We start from the raw sequence: 20,877 nt of genomic DNA, 5'->3' as shown, positions 1-20,877 counted from the left end.
CAGGTTGTCCAGAGAAGCTGTGGATGCCCCATCCCTGGCAGTGCTCAAGGCCAGGTTGGATAGGGCTTGGAACAGCCTGGTTAAGTGGAAGGTGTCCCTGCCCATGGCAGAGTGGTTGGAGCAAGATGATCTCTAAGATCCCTTGCAACCCAAACCACTCTGTGATTCTGAGGTTTCTGCTAATTTAAATCTACTCTCTAATGATCTGTCGATGCATTTATTTATTGCTTTCATTCAGTATAGGCAGTTAATTAAAATCAGTAATTTTCAAATTGTCAGTCTCCTTGCTCTGGTTGTTTTAGTGTTATTCTTGAGGAGGATGCCATCCTGAGAGTGGCCATTAGTGGCTGCTGGCCCCACAATGAATTTGGAAGGATTACATAGTGGATATCTTTCTCTTAGTTGATGGCTTTTGTGCTGAAGTATCCTGAAATGTGATGGCTGTTCCACTGCAAGGTTGCGTTAGATAATCAGGGAGTGAAATGCAGCTCATTGCTACGTATTATTTCTGCAGCACAGATACACAAATTCTACCCTGAAAGCATTTGGAAGTTGTCAAAGATGTTCCCATTCTTTTTTGTTAGAGGATGTAGCATCCTTTCTGAAAGGGTCTGGTGAACAGACAAGACATCCAGCTTCAGCAAGCAACCTGTTTGACTTTGATATTCTTATATAGTGAGTATGCAGCTTGGATCTAAAAGGACCTGTCATCAGAGGCTTAGTTCCTAAAAGGCTACAAACATATTGAAGCTGCCTGTCTCTTTCCTGAAAAAGCTACACATATATTTTAAAAGTTCTTTTAAAAATATGAGCTTTAAAAAAGGTTTTAGATCTTGGAATCGCTAAGTAGATGATAATTTCATTTGGCTGTTTCCATGAACCTTGGACATTGAGAGAAGCCATTTTTGAAGGGTTCTTAACTTAGATTGGTTTGTGTATAACCTGAGTGAGATGATGTTGTGGCCTAGACCATGTATTATGACATGTTAAACATTACCATCCTTATATAAGAGCCCTTTTCTTTAGAGTGTTTTTAATAAGTTTGTCTTGTGAATGAATTTAAGGCACTTAAGGTTGAGAGGAGTTAGATGGTGTCATGGTTGTGCAATTAAACCTTAGTCTAGTGGAAAAAAAAGTGATGTGGAGCTGCTATTTCTTTTGCAATGAGTATTAATCGAATGGAGCCATGACTATTCATGGTAGTTAATGCTGGCAGTTTGTCAGAAAGTGAAGGATATGATAATTGGTAATTGACCTCCAAAAACAGGAATCAGACATTTCAGATTGCAAGCCATATTGTTTTGAGCTCTTTTCAGCTCCATTTGTAGTGGAAAAAGGAAATCCTTAATTTGAGGAAATGTAATCACAGTTTTTCAGTACAGTCTTTTTAGTTTTGCTTGCATGTGTGTACCTTTATGTCATACAGTGTAATGTTTTTATCCTAGGATGAGCGGTGCATGGCTCCACTGATTATTCTGGCATCCTTTATGCCCCCTGCTGCTATTCCTACATTCAGGTACTGTTTAGAAATCCAAAATTCAAGTGACAAAAAGTTTCTTGCTGGCTATATTTGTTCATTTTTTGCCATCTGATATATTAAATGCCCATTTGGGTAAATTAAGACACTAAAACTGTGATAAGTCAGTAAAATCTATGATGTTCAGGTCTGTCTTGTTGGTGAATCCTTTTTTTGTATTACACTAATTGTTTTCTGCACTTACGGGTGTGAAGGTAATGTATCTTTTTGTCTGTTTTCTTTGAAGCTGTGGTGTGGTTTCCAGACTCAGAAATATTGACAGTGGAGCTGACCAAAACAAGTATTCTATGCTGATCGACTGCCTGTGCCGCTGGGGTCAAGTGGGGCACATTATGGAATTGGCCTGTGATTGGCTGTCTGACTCACTCAGCCCAGCAAAGGTGTGCATATGCATGTGACAGGGAGTATAGCAATTGCCAGACTGCTTTAAGGCATCGTGCTTTTTTAAAATAGAGTAAGACTTTTTAATGCTGTATTATTCTGCTTTGTAATCAGTTCTAAAGTCAGATACTAACAGAGTTATACTGGTTTTGTGCTTTCTTCCTATTCAGAATACTCAAACATCTGGGCGTCGAGTACGTATCCATGTAACACAGGAATCAAAGCCAGACTTGGCAATTGATTACATTGAGTATTTATTGACTCATCCTGTCAATTGTGGTTGCCTCCTTTCTGTTCCTAAAAATAAACTGAAGAAGCTTTTGAAAATCCTCGGTGCTGCAAAGGTAGTTTTCTCCTTCTCATAAACAGTGCTTATAAAATCAGTGCTTAATATCCTGTATTGCCTGAGTCAAACTAAAATGCCTGCAAGAACAAATACATGAGATTCATGATGCCCTCTCCCTTTGTAAAAAGATTTTTTTGTAAAACGATTTTCCTTTTGATTTGTATTTCCAACAGATACTCTAAACTAAAAGTATAATAGTTTAAAATTATTTATAGATGACAGATTTTGACCAGCTTCTTAATTTTAGGTGTCTCAAAATTTTTGTGATCTAGTGTTGGGTGTTTTTAAGGGACCTGACTTGTAGAATATGCGAATAAGGAATTGTCTGAAAATCAGTTATGGCACTGAAAAATTGAAGGAATTAAAGTATGCTTGTTGCTTATTTGGGGTTGGTGCTTTGCTGTTTTTGTGGGTTTGAGGGTTTTTTTTAATGTTTTATTTAAAGCTGTTGAGTAAAGAAACATTTGAAAGGTTTTTCTGAAAAATATAAATGTCATTGATATTTCAGAGGGTTCTTGGCTCAATTCTGAAAGGAACAGATTCTGGTGCCTGGAATCAAGCAACCAGCCTAAGAGCCTTCAGCCTCTTTTGCAGATTGGCTATTCATTTTCAGCACAAGGTATGGTTATAGCTTTCCAGAATAAGCTGGAGTTACAGTTGACAGTATAAGGAAGTACCAAAACAACTGGAGAGACAATTGGTAAACCTCCCTTTGGGTTTGTTTTTTTTTTTCCAGTTTTCTGAAGAAGGAGAAGATCACCTTTCACTTCTGACGAAGACAGGTGCTTGGATAGAAAGTGAAGTTGTACCTTTTATCCTAGCAAGTGATGAAGAGGATGGTATTTCAAAACATAGTGATGTTTCTCAATTAATTATCCAGGTTAGAGGATTCTTATAAATCAAGCTGCTTTCAATTTGAAAAGCTGTCAGTGTAGCAATTTGTATGCAGACAAACTGCACTGGCATTTGTGTCATCACTTACAGTGCCCCTTACCCCTGATCTTGATTTGCCCTTCAAAGAAAGCATTTTATGATATAATGTGGGTGAGGTTTTAGCTAGTTCTGAATTGTTTTCTGTTGCATTCCTCTGACATTTCGTTTGACCCCAGGTCAAATGCACTGAGCTTTTACCAGATTTTGGTTCAAGGAAATACTTGGCTAACTTTGATCCCAGTCAGTGTCTTTGAACAACCCAGTTCATATATACACAGGCTGATTAAAAGTTCTCACTCACTGTCTATACTTCCATCTCATAATCTGTTTAGTATGTAACAACTAGTCTGTAGGGAAAAACTCTTTTTGTGTGCTGATTTTAATTTTGCTATTAAAGGTGGGTAGAGATGTCTTATTTTGCCTCAGTAAATGACAGGTATCGATGCTTTTGATCTGAGCCTGAGTAAAAAAGATGATTTACTGCCTTTTGAGAAATCATTTACTGTTGGGAAAGGGCAATGGAAGCATTTCAAGGACTGTTTGGAATTCATGCTTTTCAGCAGGTGTAAACTGAGTAACTCCAGGTAGGTACACCAGCTCTCGGGACACCTTGGCTAAGAGTTTGTGGTTTTATTGAGTTTTACTGAATGATTACTTTACATAAAGTTTGGGTTTCCTATAATTTTGCATCTCTCTTCTAGGCCTACCTGACAGTGTGTAAAGATGTCATAATGGTGGGCCTGGGAAATGTCACGTTTCAAGCACACCTTTTAGAAATGGCCCTTCAGATTGTGCAAACAGGTACCCTATTTTATACTAACAGCAACATCTGCATTTATACTTGGCAGACTTTTCTTGTATTAGCAAGTTAGTTAATCCCTAACTTTTAAGAGTTGGAAGGAACACTGGATTCATACTTCAAATGTTAATTGGACTGGATGAAAATTTCAGCTGAGGGTGCTCAGAAACTAAATGTATTGTCTACACTTGTAAACTATCACTGTTTGTTGTAGCTAAATGAGATTCATTCTAAGATTGTACCTAATTAATATTACAACTTTTATATTGTGGCATTTATCTCTTTCTCTAGAAGGAGGTGGCTTTTGTGCTCCAGTGTTGCTGTGTGTTCTAAAAGAAATTATTGAAGCTTCTTTAAATCAGAATACTGAGACAGAGGAAGTGACAAATCTTTTCCACACTCTACAGAACGTCTTTCAGAAAATTTTAGAATGTATGGCACATGGACTTAAGAAAGAACAGGAAGCAGGAATTCAGGTATCATATTACAGTTCAAATTGCTAATGTGTAGATGAATCCATAATTTTTATGCAATGGGGTATGCTTAGACACTTTGAGGTTGTTACTTTGCTATTACCAACTGTTTGGATAGACACATGATTAAATTTTCAGTTAAATTTTCAAAGTTTTCTTGTTACCAATTTTTTTTTGATCCATGTTGGTCTCATCACGACAGAAGAACCAGTAAATTGCAGAACAAATGCATTCTGTTGCCAGTGATTCTGGACCGTGGTGGTACTTCTAGGCTGTTAATCTAATCTGCAATTAGATGAATTTCCTCAATCCAGAGCAAATGATTTGTGTGTGTGTGTATATATATATATATATATATATATATATATATATAATGATCTTGGAGGGAGGAGAAATTTTCTTTATTATTTCTTTCTTTTAGCCTCAATGATACCAACTTCAAAATATGTATGCTGTTCTAACATTCTTGAAAATCTCACATCTTCACAGAAAGTAGACTAAAGCAGATACAAAATAGTAGTGAAATGGGTGGATCACTCTGAGAAATCTGCTGATCTACTTTTCAGGACTTCTAAAAAACATTCAGTTATTTTTGTAAGAACCACTGCTTTGTTCATTTCTCAAATTTATAAGTAGACTTCCTAGTTGTTGCAGATTCCCCCTCTGATCCCCAGTGACTAGAATATCTTAAAAGCTTTTAAGGTGTGGTCCGCACTTCACAGAGAGGTTTGCTGGTATATTTAATTTATACTCAAGCAGTCTGAAAAAACAGATGTGTTTTTCTTTTTGGTTTTAGTTGATTCACTCCATTCAGATACCTCTTGGAGAATTCATCCATGCACTGCAGTGCTGGCATTCCACATTCCCAGCAGTTCACCAGGGTGTACTCTCCACTCTCCTGGCTGCAATAGTAGCAGAGATAAATTGTATGCTACAGAAGGTAAAGTTAATCCTGATTTTCTTTTTTCTATTTAACACCTTCCACTTTTTAAATATTATATTGGAATGACAGAGCTTTACTCAGAAAATTGATCTTTGTACTGCCGATGAGGATTTTGTGTGTGTCAGCATGGAACAAACAGGAAATTTTATTTGCTGTAATTTTGTGTCTCAGATTTCTGACTACAGCTGTGTAGGAGCAGACTTGTCCTGATGCCTATTTCAGTATCTGCCTCTGACAAGAGAACTTAGCAGTTAGGCAGTATTGGGGATTTATAGCATGGGTTCTGGGATATTCCCTCTGTGCTTTTGTGCTGGGTCTGGCTGGGAAGGAGTCAGCTTTCCTCCCTGCAGTCCCTGTGCTGCTGTGGTTGGCATTTGTAGCCAAGACATTGTTGAGGACACACCAGTTTGTTTTGGCTGTTGCTGAGCATTGCTTTTCAGAGTGTCAGTATTTCCCTGCTTCCTTCACTCTATAAAAAAGTAAGGCAGTTAATGGGCGAGAGAGGGAACACAGCTGAGACCATGGACCCAAACTGATCAAAGGCCTATGCCACACCATGCAGTGTTGTGTTCAGCAATTAGAGCTCAGGGAAAGGAGGAGGACAGGGGCTTGTTCTAAACCTACCTCACTTCATCCCACCCAGCATAAGGAAGTTTTGGAAGTGAATAGCTGATGTGTGATAGATTCCCATTCTTGATTCTTGGAATGGTCCCATAAGGTTCTGTAGTCTTGTTCCAAAGCAGGCTGATGCCCTCCTTGGCACTGATCACTTGTCCATTCTCTGATTCCATACAGAGGCATTTAACATGCATCTTTTTTTTGGTTCCTTTAGTTTTTGTGCAGAGGATTTCCAAATATCTGATCTATGTTGCTTTGGAAAGTAAAGAAAGGGTCTCTAATACTGAAAAGGATGTGTAGAGAGAGGTTATTTTATGTTCTGAAAATCCCAGGAACCACAACTGTCCTTGAAGGAGAAGGGCAACATTCCCACCCCATTTTTCTAGTGCAGGTAGTGTTAGGAGCAAATATGATCAGTAAGATTGAAAGCTTTGAGAACTAAAAAGGAAAAGCAGAGGCTCTTTAGTAGAGGCTGTACATTTTCTGTGGGTTCTGGATGTGTCAGAAACAGAGCACAAAACAGTTGCCAGAAGGAACCACAGAGCAGCTTCCAAGGTTCTGTTACAGGAGGCACTGAAGCAGTAGCAGCTGTTTGCCTGCAGATATTGATGTATCAGCTGAGAAGCTGTGGGGTGACAGGTGCTCTTTACACATGATGCTGAGGAAACATTTCTGGGCTTGAATATAGTGGAGATTCATACTCAGAGATTGAGTGTTCATTCCAGTCACCTATCTGAGCTGGGGTTTTCTGTGCCCCCCAGGTTGTTGTAAATCAACATTCAGTTCTAGCTAAATATTTGTCATCTATTCAGAACTTTACATCAAAAAGAGCAGGTAGCCAGAAAAACACTGTCACTGAAGTAACATTTAGAAATCATGGATGCAGACTTCAACTTGGAGCCACAGAGGGGACTCATTTGTGTTTAATAGGCTGTGCCTTGGTAAGGATTGACCACCAATGCTGTTTAAATTAAACTTCTGGTGAAAGCAGCTACAGAGAATATTTGCCTTCATACAAATAGTGTTTATGTGGTTTCGTTTCAGTCTTTCTAATTTGTTAGTTTTGTTTATTTGGACACAACACATTAGAATTAAAGCTATTCAAGGAATGCTTGTGAATGTTCCAATTGTTAGTGTAATTATTGAAATACAATATTATGCATACATATCTTTCTTGAGCTACAATGGTTGTTGACTTATTTCTTTTTTAGGCTTCCAGTGAAAAAGACTTGACTATGCCAAAGAGTATTTCAGACCTTCCCCCTCTTTCAAGCAGTTTAATGGCTGTAATTATGAAGTCAGTTAATGTTGTCAGGTAAATGTTTCTATATTAATTTTTCCAAGATTTTTGCTAATATAGAACAGTTTATATGTTGTCAGTAAAATTTTAATTTCTAAATTTAAATAAATTTTGAAGAACTAGTTGCTTTCTAAATTTATCTGAACTATTTAAAATCCCTTTTTCTTGGCATATTGCCTGTAGGTATTGATTGCTGGGGTTGAGTCCATTTTTTTAACCAAGGGTGCTTCTTATTTACAAGACTGTTAATCATTATGAGTTTTTTTAATCATACTTCTTGGCTTGCTTCTTTCATAAGACACTTATAAAGCTGAGTCCCCTCAACACAGAGATATTAAGATGAGATAAAATATTTTCCAGAAATAGAATGAATCCTTTGATTGAACATCTGCAATGAGGTGACATGTACCTGTGGCTGTATTAAAGTCACAAGATTCAAAATAGGAAGCATCTGAGTGCTGAAAGCCTCCAAAAGTGAGCTTATGTTATTTATTTTTTAAGACTTAAACTGGGAGGGTATTTGCTCTCTTTAGTGGGGGCCCTAAATATCTTCTAAAATTTTCACAACTGAATTTCATTTTGCATGGTTTGTTCATATTCAGTTTTTTCTTAACATGACTCTACACTAGACTTGTTTTAAATTATAAAGGGGCTTAGAAGTCCTATTGCTCTCCCTGACTTACCACTGCTAATTCCTCCTCTTTCCTCATCTGACAGGCACTGAATACCCCTGTCTCTGCTGTTATGAGGTGTTTTGTTTCTTCTCAATCCTTCTCTAATTCTAGTTGAACTTTCAAAACAAAAGACTCCAGAGACTCCAGCAATAGTCCAACTAATCCAAATCTTGCCATGAGGCAGCTGCTCAAGGTGTTCTCTTCTAGTGAAACAATTATTTTACACATCTCTTTTCAGAAAAGATGCAGAAAATCAGTTAATTCTTCTGAAACTTTTTCTTGTAGTAATCAAAGTGAATCTTGTCATTCTTGGTGGAGAAAACTGCAAGTTTGAGCCAAATTGTTTCTGTGTACTTGGGAAAAAAATGTATCTTCTGGTCTTTATCTTTTTGGGGCAAAGATTTGGAGATAATTTCTACCTGGTTCTACAGGTGTCTCAGAGCTGACACTACTTTTAAGGCTTTTTTAACAAATCTGTATTGATAGGCCATAATCAGAATCCAGTAGTGAATGGTTCAGTATTTCAGAAATCTTTAGGTCAACATGAAAGCCTTTGACGTTACAAAATCTGATGTGAGCTTCTGCTCTGTGAGCTCAGAGTCATCTTGCTCTGAGTTCTGCAGAATCTGTTTTATTTTCAGTACCAACCACTCAGTCTCTAGCAATGAATTTCAATGCCCCTAGCACTGGGAGGCTTGGCAATATCTGTCCAGTTGTGTGAGTATCCTTCATTTTAGTAGGGAACTATCTGTATAGGAACCAATTACTTACCTCTGAACCTTATATATATTTCAAACAGCTTGTTGTTCTGTTCTATCTTTGCCTGCAGGCTCATGTGACCCTTTTTCAGAGGGTGGTGGGGAAAGGCAGCTTCAGTGAGTCTTGTTACAGGTTAATGAAATTCCAGTGTTCCTTCATGGAGGTTGAGTGTGCTTAGTGACCCAAAGAATGATAACAACGAAGTCAAGACTCAGATCCCAGTGCTGTCCATTAGCAATTTAAGAGCAAGGTGAAATGGAATCAATGCTTGGTCACATTAGTCCACAATGATACAATGAAACTGAAGCAATGCATGAGCAGCTTCATAATGCTTATCTCTGAAACTGAAGATTTTTCATCTTTCTCAGCTCTTGAAGCAATATTTGAATTTCTGCAAAACGTTTCTACTGAATTGGCTCTTAACTGCATATTTCATTTTGATATCTTAGCACAATAAAAGCCTGAAGAACAATTGAAGTCAGAACTGGCAATGTATGATGTTCAGTTTTCATAACAGATAATAATATTGCTAAAGGTTTTTTGAAATATGTTAGGGAAAGTTTCTGTAGCATTGCTGCTCTCAGTTTTCCCTTTAGTTCTTCACAGAGCATTTTGCTTTGTGCTCTGAGGAGTATCAGGATTATGGATCTCTTCCATCTCCTGTTTTGTCCCTCTTTTTCTTTTATTTTTCTCTGGTTTTGAGAATTGCTTCTGAGTTAAATTTAGGTTTTTTACCACAAACACTAATGACCAGTTAGTTTCCTTTCTGTGGTATTGACTTATTCCTTACTGTAGTTTAGTTTGGTTGCTGGACCCCATCTGGGACTCTCATTTCATTTTTCTTACCTCAACATATATCCCAGAACACCACTAGAGTTTGCTGGTAATACTTTCATCTCTTGCTAGAAGTCACAAAATCTCTTAAGATACATATTGAGTTAGTATTTTACAAGGAGCTGCTGTCATGGTTCTGGTATTCTGTCCATAGTTTCAGTAACTAAAATGTTGCTTGTATGTGTTTCAGAGCATTGTTCAGTTATAAATGATCTCCACTGGGTTGAAATTGGAAAAACATCTGTTTTAATATTTATGAGAAACACATTTAAGATCAAAATGTTAATTAAGCCTGAGTAGGTACTAGCAAACCAATGGAGTCATAGAATGTATTTTTTCAAAGTTCAGTACAAATTTGAGTTAGTAATTTCAGTACAAATTCTGGGAATTAAATTCCAGTAGAACCAGTAGTTTTTTCATGTATTGACTTCCCTAAAATGCACCACAAGCTCTTCACTTCTCTTAACAGCCACTTTTTCTGTTTGCAGACTTTATTTTCTTCCCAAGCAATTTACCATGCTTTGATATTCTCAGATCCAGAGGCAGCACATAGTTTTCAGTTACCCAGTCACACTGCTTTGTCCTGCATGGTGTCTTTGAAGCTGTGGTGGCAGACTAGCATAATTACAAACATGTTCTGTTCAGTTCTGTTTTGAAAGAAATGTGATTTATGACATATTTTTCTTTATTTTTTTTCCCTTAGGTCAATTTTAAATGAATTAATGCAGTCCATTCTCTCTGAAGAAATCGAAGGGATTCTTAGTCTAACAGCTACTGTCTGCATTGTGATTATAATTAAAGGTCAGTTAAAACATTTTTGTCCTTTTTCCATCTTTCTTTTTATGTACTGCATTGAAATACACAGTAGTTAATCCAGGGCAGTGAAAATCCACTTTAATATCTAATCTTCCATTAAGCAATCTTTTATGTTTAAAGTTAGTCTATGAAAATATGGAAAGGTGGAGGTTTTTTTTTTTTTGATAAATTATTATTTTTGACCAACATTATTATTTTTGTCCAACTCATTTCAAATAGGTAAGCACAAAACTTCACTTCTAAAGGATATTGCACCTGCCATTCAAAGGAAGCTGGTAATATGCAAGGATGCTGCCACAGGAGAATCCACAGACACTGAAAGGTGGGTGTGCTGAGCTCTCCTATCCCCTCTCTGCAATAATTGGCTCTGTTCTGTACTTACATAACACTGTTAGAGTGTTCTGAGTGACTGATTGCAAGGTTTAAAATACTGGGGAGGGGGGGAAGCGGGAGGTATTGAGCCCAGCACAGTATTAAATTTCCTGCCCTTATATCTGCTGTGATTGCAATCTTTACATATTTAGCTTCAGGCTTTTTTCATTTAATTTGAATGTGTTATCACTTGATCCTGTATATTGCAGGATTCACTTCTCAAATCCAGGTCTGTTTGCAGCAGAGGCAGAACAAAGCAAATAGTCCAGTTACTGTTTCTTATTACTAGAAGATTTTTCTCCCACTTTGGCATTAGGCATATGAGTCCAAATCTATGCAGGTAGTAAAAATTTAACTGAATATAACAATGACTTTGAGACCTTTCCACAGGTGGTTTTATTTTGCTCTTTTTGTTGGGGGGGATTTCAAGTCATATCTTGTGTATCTTTTGTGAAAAGTTTTTTGAAAGTGATTGGCTGCATTGTATTTGCAATCAGTTATCTCAGGCCTGTCAAGATAAATGTTTTAGCCTTTAGTCTCTCAAACTGGCTTAAGTATTAAAATTTGTGAACATCTGATTTCTGCCTAATTATTGAACTGCCCATGGAATCAGAAAGTGTGCAAAGGAGACATTATAAGCACAAATACAGAATGTGAAGAAACCAGACTGGGGTTATGGACATTAATCCAAAATATCTGAGAAAGTTTGCAGCACACCATTGAGGCCTGAACATGCACAGGCCCTTGAAGTCTTTCATTCTTCAAACTAATGATCCTTGCTATTGGGTCAAACAATGGATGTAGAGTAGACAGACTTTAAAATAAAAAAACCAAACCAGAGCCTCCCAAACAAGCCTAAAAGCCCATTGTATAGGAACCTCATTGTATAGGAGTTGCATTTACTCAACAGTTCCTTGCACAGCTCTTCCCCAGTGTGCTCTTCTCATGTATCCCTGGCTTGAAGCACATTGTTCTCTGGAATTTTAGTGACTTGACACAGACATTGGTGGCTGAGCTGTGCCTCCATCCGGAGGATGGTGCTCTGGGTCCCTTCCAGTACCCAAAAGAGACCTGCAGGAAAGCTGGAGAGTTGCTTGGCTGTGAACAAAATGTCCTTTGGTCAGCAGCTAGCTTAGAAACAAAATCAAACACAAATAAACAAAACACCATTCTTTTCCCCTTGTTATTATTTTACAATGGGTTGCCAAGTGTTCTACTAGAATATTTTTAACAATTATAATAATAATTATCTGGAAAAGGAGAGCAGCAGGGTATTGTGTTTCAGTTTGCACTTCTAATCAAGACAGTAGAAAAAGCTGTGAAATTAAAGTGAATCTTAACATGATTAAATAAATAGGCACATTAAAGTGAATAATTGCTGCCACTTGAGAGCACTAGTGACTATAAATTTCAGTGAGAACACAGATAATTGCTTTATGAATCTATATGATTGTCTCTGCCCAATCTGAACTGGGACAAATCAACCTGCATGTTGGGGCAGATGAAGAGTAAAAGATGCTACACAGTGTTTTAATTTCCTGATATATGAGTGGCTACCTTTGCAACTGCCTCCTGGGTTGGTATTATACAGACAAAATTCAAGGGTTAGGGATATGATAATGGAAAGATTTTTTTCCATGAATTGAAATTGCACACCATGATAAAATTCAGAAGCTATCACACAGCTTTGCAGAATTTGGAGAGATTTCATATTTGTACAGTTGTGTTAGGGAAATTTTCCCTCCAGAAGGATACAATAATTCATGCTGGAAAGAGGTTTGGATGAAGTTCTGTAGTGATCACGTTTTGCATGATGGATTGAAGTGTGTTTGCAGTCTCACAGCTAAGACAGAACACCAGACTGGGCCAAGCCTCTGGTGGCTTCTGATGTGCCATTTGTAGTGCTCTGCTGCTTGTGTGCTAATGTAGCTAAAATGTGATTATACATGGTCCAAAGCATGCCCTATTGTTTGTAAATTATTTTATCATTGTTGTTGTTTTACCAAACAACAAATTTTAGTTCTGGTATGCTGCAAGCTAGATGTCTGGCCATTAATTCCAAGACAGTCCTCTAACACACATTACTGTGCTGCTGCTGGCTAAAATACATTACTGGGTTTTAACTCATTCTCAATAATATTACTATTTTTTGCTTCTGAATGCATTATCTCCTAATAACTCCTTGAGGGATTATTTTATTCAATACCCAGGTATACCAGGAAATGGTGACATTCTTTAATTTCCCAAGAGAACTGGCATTCTGTGCCAGCATCTTAACTTCAGACTTAGGAGTAATCTCTTACATATTAGCAATGAAAGAAAAAAAAGTAAAAAAGCTGTCTGGTGTGGTAATTAAGGTGCTGCCCTTATACAAGGAATTGGTGCACTAATTCAGAAGCAAAACTTTTCACTGCAATTTACTCTTCCCTCTTCAGCTGAGCTAGTGGTTTCAGATGGTCCTGTGGGTCTGTATTTTAAAAATGCTGTTCAGTGCATTTAAAAAATCTGGACAACATACTGTGTATTGAGAGAATTTCCTCAAGAGTAATGGCACACACGTTTGTTTATAAAATGCAAATATTTATGCCTATGAAAAACATGCAGATAAAGCTGTCAAAGCAGTTGTTTAGAGGCTAGAGAAAAATGTCTCATATTCTGTAAAACCTAATGTGCTATAGGATAATAAATTTTACTTAATACTGTGTATTTACTTTATTTAGCATTTTGATATATGAATATTAGATTTTAAATTTAGCTAATGGCTGTGCTGAAATATTTTATTTTAGTATTATCATTTAGCTAGTTCCCAAATTCTTAATTGCACTGTCATTGTGTCTGAGAATAATTGCTCTTGAATAGTTTTGGTGTATAACTCTGGGTATGATTTCTCTGTCTCCCATCTTTAAGTTCCCTAGGAAGGTACTTGGTAAAACTGACTTCAGCTTGTCTGTTTGGGAGGAGCAGAATTATCCCAAGTGATGGCTTTTGGCCAATGTGCCAGTGGTCCCACATTACAAATCCATTGGGTTTTTAGCCTTGATAAACTGTAACAAAATAAAATTTATACAAAGCAGCATTGTGCCAAAACCCACAGAATTTAACTAATTCTCCTAATTCTGTAGTACCTTGTGCATTACCTTTAGTTGACACTGGAGTTTCATCCTGGCTTTAGGGCTGTGGCACTGCAGAGAGGAGCATGAGATGAGAGATCAGAGTCAGAGCAGGGCTAAGGGGAGTGTGAGGGCAGCTCGAGGAGGCTGCTGCTAATGAGGGTGAGATTGAAAGCTCAGGCTTGGAAAAAGTTGCCACAGCTGAGAAGAAAAATTATAAAGACTGAAGAGTGAGGGAGAAATGAAGAAAGTAAACAAATGAAAAGTAGTCTTAGAATGAATTACCTGTAAAGGATTTCACTGTTTTGTTTGAATAAAAGAGTAACAATGCTGTGCAGAAAACGAGTGGGTTCTTTAACTAGATGATGAAATATTAGAAAATGTTCTTGAATTGACATAGTAATTTAAACTGGTTTGCTGTTGGTTATTCTAGAGACAGGGATGAGCAGGAGAAAAAGGGAAAAGTTGAAAGAAAAAGAATCTAGGTATTTCAAAAGTAATTGGTAAAGGCATTTTAATAAACTAATATGGATTAACTAGTGAAAGAAATCGTGTGGTAGCTGTACTCTGAGAATCAAATAGTTGAGGATTGATTTGGCATTTAGTGTTTCTAATTCTGTTATGCATTGTTTTCTGGCATTTCAGATTCCTGTGTGAATCATCTCTGAAAATTTTGGATGAGCTTTTGAATCCTTGAGCACGCAGAAGCTTTTGTCATGAAAATTGAGGGAAAGTGTATTGCTTTGTAAAAAAGTTACCTTGTAAACTTGTGAATTGCTTAAAACTGTTTTCTCTTATTCTGTACATTTAATGCAAGCAAAATGTATAAAAGTATGTAAAGAAATTATGTAATAGTAAATATTTTTCAACAGCTGCAAAAGGGTTGTTCTGTATAAAAATGTCTTTTTGGGGGAAGTGTAAAATCAGTATTTTTGTATCTTTGTTTTTGTAAAACAAATAATAATTATATCATAGATACTCTTGAGACTGAGGTCACACATAACCTCACGCCTTGGGAGGACTGGAGCATATTCCTAGGGGTTATGGAAGTGAATCTTACTTTGAGATATGTGAAGGTCAAAATGGTGATTGGGAATAGCATCATGGCTTTACCAGGGGCAAACTCTGCTTAACCAGCCTGACTTCCCTCCCTTTTGTGGAAGAGAGGGCACAGCACGTCCTGTTTCCTATCCTTGGCAAAGACTTTTACACAGTCTTACACAGTGTCCTTACAGCCAAACTGGAGAGAGAGAGGATGGATGGATAGACTTGGAAGATGAGTGGAAAACTGGCTGGACCACCAGAGTGGAGGAATAATCTGCTGAGGGATGAGGTTGGCAGCTGTGGCACTGCCAGGGCTGGTTGGTGGCAGGGTGAGCAGCAGCCTTGGACTGATGGCAGATGACAGCAGCTGGGAGCCACAGCTGACAGCAAGGGGCATCTCCTGATGTTCAGCAAAGACCTGGGGCTGATGGACAAATCCTGCACCACCCCCACAGGCACCTGCACGAGGACAGCTTCTCGCTGCCTGCACCTGCCTGCAGGAGGGTAAGGGAAAAACTTTCCCCAGAGATGAATGGAGGAGAATATGAGGCTACAGGAGCAACTTGAGCAAGAGAATTTCTTGTTGGACGTGAGAAACAATCATTATGAGAGGAAAATGGAATTGGAAGAGGTTGCTCAGAAAGCCTGTGGAATACCCATGTTGGAGATGTCCAGAACTTGGCTGACAAGGGGGGAGTATTGAATATTGAATATTCAGATGATTCAACACCTCATACACTGCAGGGAGATGTCTTAACTATTAAACATAGGCTTGAGTAATGTATAAATTGTTTTATATTTAACTATTTTTTAAAATTATAGCTATTTTGGTCAGTTAGTACTGAGGATGCACATATTGCAGGCATCTAAGCCACTTATTTAATTTTCTTCATGCAACCAGCTGCTCTCCCAATGATGCCTTATGAAGGCTGACCTAGAATTGGGGCTAGAAAGTGTTAAAGGAATAAAATAGGTATTTATTAAAAGGTGTACTACACCTTGGGCAGCACAAGAGCCCAGCCAGGGCGACACCCAAGATGAACCCAAAATGGTCACAAAGTGGGTGACCAGTCACGGAATCTCTCACTTTTATCAGTTCTGGTCCATTAGCACATTGGAGTTAATTCTCCAATTACAGCTTTAGTCCACGAACTCCCATCATTCTTGTTTTCCTCTCTTCAGTCCATGTTGTTTATCAGGGTCTTGGGCCTGAGATTTGGATCGGTTGTCCTTGGTCCCCAGCTAGAGAATCCTCCCCCACAGTTTATTGCTGAGCACGGTGCCAGATGGTGTGAGACATCCCTTTGGCCACTGGGATCCCCTGTCCCAGCTGTGTCCCCTCCACCCTCCTGGTGCACTCCCAGCCTCCTTAGGGGTGGGGTGAGAAGCAGAGAGGCCATGATGCTGTGTAAGCCCTGCTCAGCAATAGCTGAAACATCTCTTTGTTACCAGCACTGTCTCCAGCACAAATCTGAAATCCAGCCCTATGCCAGCTACTGTGAAGGAATTTATCTCAGCCAGAACCACAGCTCCTGATGCTTTAGTTTTGTCTGGTTTAGGAGATTTAACAGGAATCTCCAGAAAACAATTCAGCCACAGACCAAAGTTGCATCCTCCAGCTTAGACCTGGAGACCTGGACATGAAGCTCTTGGTTACGTACAGTTAGGTGAAGTGATTCTCAGGGTGGGCCTGTGCAAATGGCTGTTGAGTCTCCAGTGTTACTGAGGGGCACTGACACTGAAGTTAACTGATCTGGCCAAATTAATGCAGGCTCTTCATTCTTGATTAAGATTTGTGCAAAGCTGTACCTCCCATCTGCTGTGCTGGTTTTCTTTCTGTGGTAAGAAATTGTAAGGTTTTTTTAGTATCTGCTGTCAGTGCAAACATCAGACCCATACTTCAGCTTGGTACATAAACCTTCCCTACTGGATAAAAGCTGTTTTAGCTGGAATAGTGATATTTTATTTTATTCTTAATAAACAACTGGTAAGCTTTGCAACAGGATAGTTAGTGTGTGCATGGATTCATGAGTTCCAGATGTACCTCATCCACAACAGTGGCCTGACCAAAGGAACTAATGCTGCCCCAGCAGGTAGCTGCAAATCTGCCAACTGTTTATCTATCAACATCTTTATAAAAACTGTGTTCTTTGGCCTTCATTCTTCTACATCTGTTAACAGGCAGGTGTTCCGGTAATGACCTTTTAAATCTTCTGATTATACAAATTACTCAATGAATATGTAAATAAGTTTCTTTTTTCTGCTCCTCAGTCTCTCAGTATTTGCTCATATCATTCGATTAAAAAAGAATCCAAATTTACTGCCTTGTTTTTCCTCAGTGTATAATTTTGTTTTATTCATGGAATTCATAGTACAGATGCAATAGTCCTGTCAGCTAGGAAAGAAATAAAGGTCATTCCATCAGCATCAGAAATATGGTGGATTTCCTTTGAAGAACTCAGAGGTGATACTGGTAGGAAGGGTAAAATATTTAAAGATAAACCTTTGTTTTCCTGGTGGCTGGTAGTCAAGTGGTTCTTAAGAGGGTTGAAATAATTTTCTGTTAGTCCTGCAGCTGGTGAACATATTTTAGCTCAATTTCTAGTCCGGCTCTACTAAACTGCTCTGCCATGAAAAAACATCGGCTTTCTGCAATAGAAGTAATGGTGTTGGCATTCCTTGAGTCAAGGTCTGTCAGGGCTTTCTCCTTAGGCCTTTGTGGCAAATTTCACAGAATATCAGAGAAGTTCTGTGTTTCACTTGCTGTTCTCATTGCAAACTTTAATCTTGCAGAAATTTAAATCTACATTTTTCTTCTGTTTGGAAGAGACAAATAAATAGGCCATTTCTTAAGCTGTTATCTTTTGTCAACCTGTAAAACAGATTTGTTTCATCTTATTAATCAAAAGTGCTGTTGGGGAAGAGGTGATTATTCTTTGAGCATGTTTGAAAACTTCTCTTAATCTTGAGACAGACCCTTTGAGATCTGTTCAGCTGTTTGAAGAAGTTGAACCTGACTGATTAATAAAATTTCTTGAAAAATGGGCGAGAAAACACCAGTCTGTGACACTCCTTTGGGCAACTGGCAGGTGCTGGTGATGAAGAGCTGCCTGCAGAAGAAACGTTCTGCACACATTTGTACCTGTGAGTGCCATGTCTGGAGCTCTTCCCTTTGTGGATATGCATTCAGGATCAATGAGAATGAAGAAAGCAATAACTTTAAACTACTTTCACTAATCAACATTTTTTGTAAGGACTTGGGCCGTTTTTGTAATGACAATGTTAATTTCCTTTGTTGTCTGGATGGGAAGCAAAGCCCTGCATCTGCCATCTGTCACAAGTTCAACTTGTGAGCTAGGAAAAGCCAGGATAACTTCTCAAGCTTCTTTCTTAGCAAATAAATGTCTTCAGGTATGGATCCCAGCACACAAACTTTCAGAATAGCCAAGGATGTTAAAAAAAATCCACCTTGCACCGTTGTTTGCTCCATGAGAGCTGAAACTCACTTTTTATTTAAACTCCCATGTGCTGCTCTCAAGTGTTCTGAGGTCTTCTGACTTTCACAAGGAAATCAGACTAATTTTGACGAAATCTTTCACCTTACCCGAAGGATGCTTAATGAAGGACATTCCTGATGACTGTGATGTGAAACCATGACACACAGCTGTGAACTTCCCATATTTTTTGCTGATCTGCTCCAGTGTCTTGCAAACCAAGAGCATTGCAGAGTCCAGCCGTGCCTGTGCCAGGAGCCCCTGTTGTGGCTGCTGCCCGTGTCCGAGCGAAGAGCGTGGCTTGGTGCTGGCACCTGGACCAGCAGCTGGCCAAGGACAGCTTTCAGGAGCAGCTGCAGATTTTCCACGGGAGGCCAGCAGTTCTTCAGGTTCATTAAATCCTTGCAAATAGGCACAGATCTTGCCCAGTCTGCTCTGGGTAAGAATTCTTGGTCCTGAGCTCTGTGTGGCTGCTTGTCTGAGCATGACCTGAGGCACAGCCCCAGGCTTCCAGCAGTGCTGAACCTTTGGCTTTCATTTACTCTGCAGTCACTGGGGGGTTTTCACTTGGTTGGGGTGTTCAGCATAGATATGTTCTGGGTCTTCTCTAATTAGAGTCCTTTGTCTCTCCAGTTGCACATCGTGGTTCTAGCAAAGTTGCAAAAATGATATGCTGTGGCACTGAGGAAATTTCATTCTCTGTTGTATCTGTCACCACTGTTTGAAAACAGTGTGGCACTAGGAGTTCTGTTACTTTTACTTTGTTACTGCTCATGACTCTAGTAAGCAGAAGCTGTTACCAATCTTTTTTCTCTTGTGTCATTCTTTTTAACCAGAGGACCGCCTTTTTCTTAGCAAAATAACTTGGTTCTCAAACACATGATGTGACAATTGTTTATTTTATTACTTAAGACGTCACTTTACTAGATTCTTCCTATGTTAAATTCTAGTACTTTGTTTTATACTCTGTCAGTTTGTCCCAGTTTCAAATATATGTTCAAACTTCATTAGTTTATGCTTATTTTTTGTGCTGTCATTACTGAAAATATTAAATAAGATGCTGTTCCAGAACATCATTAGTAATTACTTTTCAGCCTAATCTAGTTCCCTCTTCCGTTCAGTTGGTTCCTTACCCATCTTACTACACCTACAATAAATTATTGTCTTGGGTTAATACATTTTTATGGTGCTGCAGTAGCAGATGCTCTGCTGTGAAGCCTTACATTTTAAGCAGGTACATTTTAGCAGCTCTTGCTGGAGAGGTACCTGAATCCTGTGTGACCCCATGCTTGCATCAAAGGACACAGAGGACAGAGCCAGCCCAGCCTCCTTCAGAGCTCTTTGCAATGTGCAATGATGTGTGCTTCCTGCCTTTTGGGGTAATTATTAAACATTTAGGTAAACTGTTTGTGTTAGCTCAGCTTCCAGCTGAATAAAGAATATTGATTTGGCTTTTTTTTTTTTTGGTGTTGTTTCCTACCTTTTGACATCCTTACTTATCCACTGCCTAACATGGTACCTGAGCAGAAGTTTCTTAGCAAGAAGTTCAGGCTTTGTGCACAGACCTTTCTGAAATATTTGGTTATTAAAATAGATTATTAAATTAATCAATTATTAAATTATTATTAATAATTGTTATTAAAAATAGGTGTTTGCAATTTTATTTTCTCAGAACAGGCTAAAGGAAAAATACAGCATCCATAAGAGCCTACAAATTCAATTTGCCCAGTCTAGGACAGTACTTAGAAACAAAACAAACCAGACCAAACAAACAAATAAAAACAACAAAAAAACAAACTGAAGTAACTCTACTTCCTGCTTTAGTTCTGGCTATTTAAGCACAGTGTGACTGTCCTGCATTGAAGGAAAAGCTCCTTTGGAAAGGCTGATTTTACTGATCCCACTGCCAAAAACTGTGTCCTTTCTTACACCATCCTCTATGGTAGACACCACCAATACACAGGATAAAAAAAGGCTTTTACTCTCAGTATTTTCTCAGTTCTGCACAAAGAGAAATTCTAAGTCTTATTTTTAAAAGTGGTCTTTTATTAAAGAGGATCATCCTTCCTGACAAAAATCATTACCTTTCTCTTCTGTCCCCAGTTTCCCTCTCGTGGGCTGCTCTCTGGGTCTGCAGGACAGTGGTTTCCATGGGTCTGTCCCCAAACAATCTGTAAAACACTTGTTTGCCAGTGCCTGAGCTGGCCACTGGGCACAGCAGATGAGTTTGCCTTGTGTACAAGAACTGCTGGGAAATGTGCAATGATCACAACAACCTATATTCAAACTCAAGGACAGTACCAAAAATGTCTGAGATGGACACTGCATGGTGCTCTCTGTCCCAAGAATCTGATTTTTAAATGAAAGTGGTGGGTTTACCATCTTCCAGATCAGATTTTTTTTCTCCTTTTGTAGGTGTCTCCTACAAAAAATTGTCAGAATTT

At 38.5% G+C, this 20,877-nt stretch overlaps 1 protein-coding gene across 3 annotated transcripts in view; it reads left to right on the top strand.

Moving 5' to 3' along the window:
• NCAPG2 (non-SMC condensin II complex subunit G2) overlaps positions 1-19,440 on the top strand; it is a 46,987-nt gene extending 27,547 nt beyond the window's left edge. For all 3 annotated transcript variants that reach the window (XM_064385682.1, XM_064385829.1, XM_064385763.1), the window contains exons 17-28: positions 1,446-1,516; positions 1,764-1,917; positions 2,089-2,262; positions 2,773-2,883; positions 3,001-3,144; positions 3,899-3,998; positions 4,288-4,472; positions 5,266-5,409; positions 7,242-7,345; positions 10,301-10,398; positions 10,633-10,735; positions 14,541-19,440. In XM_064385682.1, coding sequence (XP_064241752.1) covers positions 1,446-1,516; positions 1,764-1,917; positions 2,089-2,262; positions 2,773-2,883; positions 3,001-3,144; positions 3,899-3,998; positions 4,288-4,472; positions 5,266-5,409; positions 7,242-7,345; positions 10,301-10,398; positions 10,633-10,735; positions 14,541-14,592 — 1,440 coding nt within the window. In that variant the 3' untranslated portion in view covers positions 14,593-19,440. The remainder of the gene's footprint in view (positions 1-1,445; positions 1,517-1,763; positions 1,918-2,088; positions 2,263-2,772; positions 2,884-3,000; positions 3,145-3,898; positions 3,999-4,287; positions 4,473-5,265; positions 5,410-7,241; positions 7,346-10,300; positions 10,399-10,632; positions 10,736-14,540) is intronic.
• Positions 19,441-20,877: the final 1,437 nt, after the last annotated feature.

Source organism: Passer domesticus, chromosome 1 (genome assembly GCF_036417665.1).
Source record: "Passer domesticus isolate bPasDom1 chromosome 1, bPasDom1.hap1, whole genome shotgun sequence".
In the NCBI taxonomy this organism is placed as follows: Eukaryota; Metazoa; Chordata; class Aves; order Passeriformes; family Passeridae; genus Passer; species Passer domesticus.
This window is presented reverse-complemented; position numbering and strand designations above follow the sequence as displayed.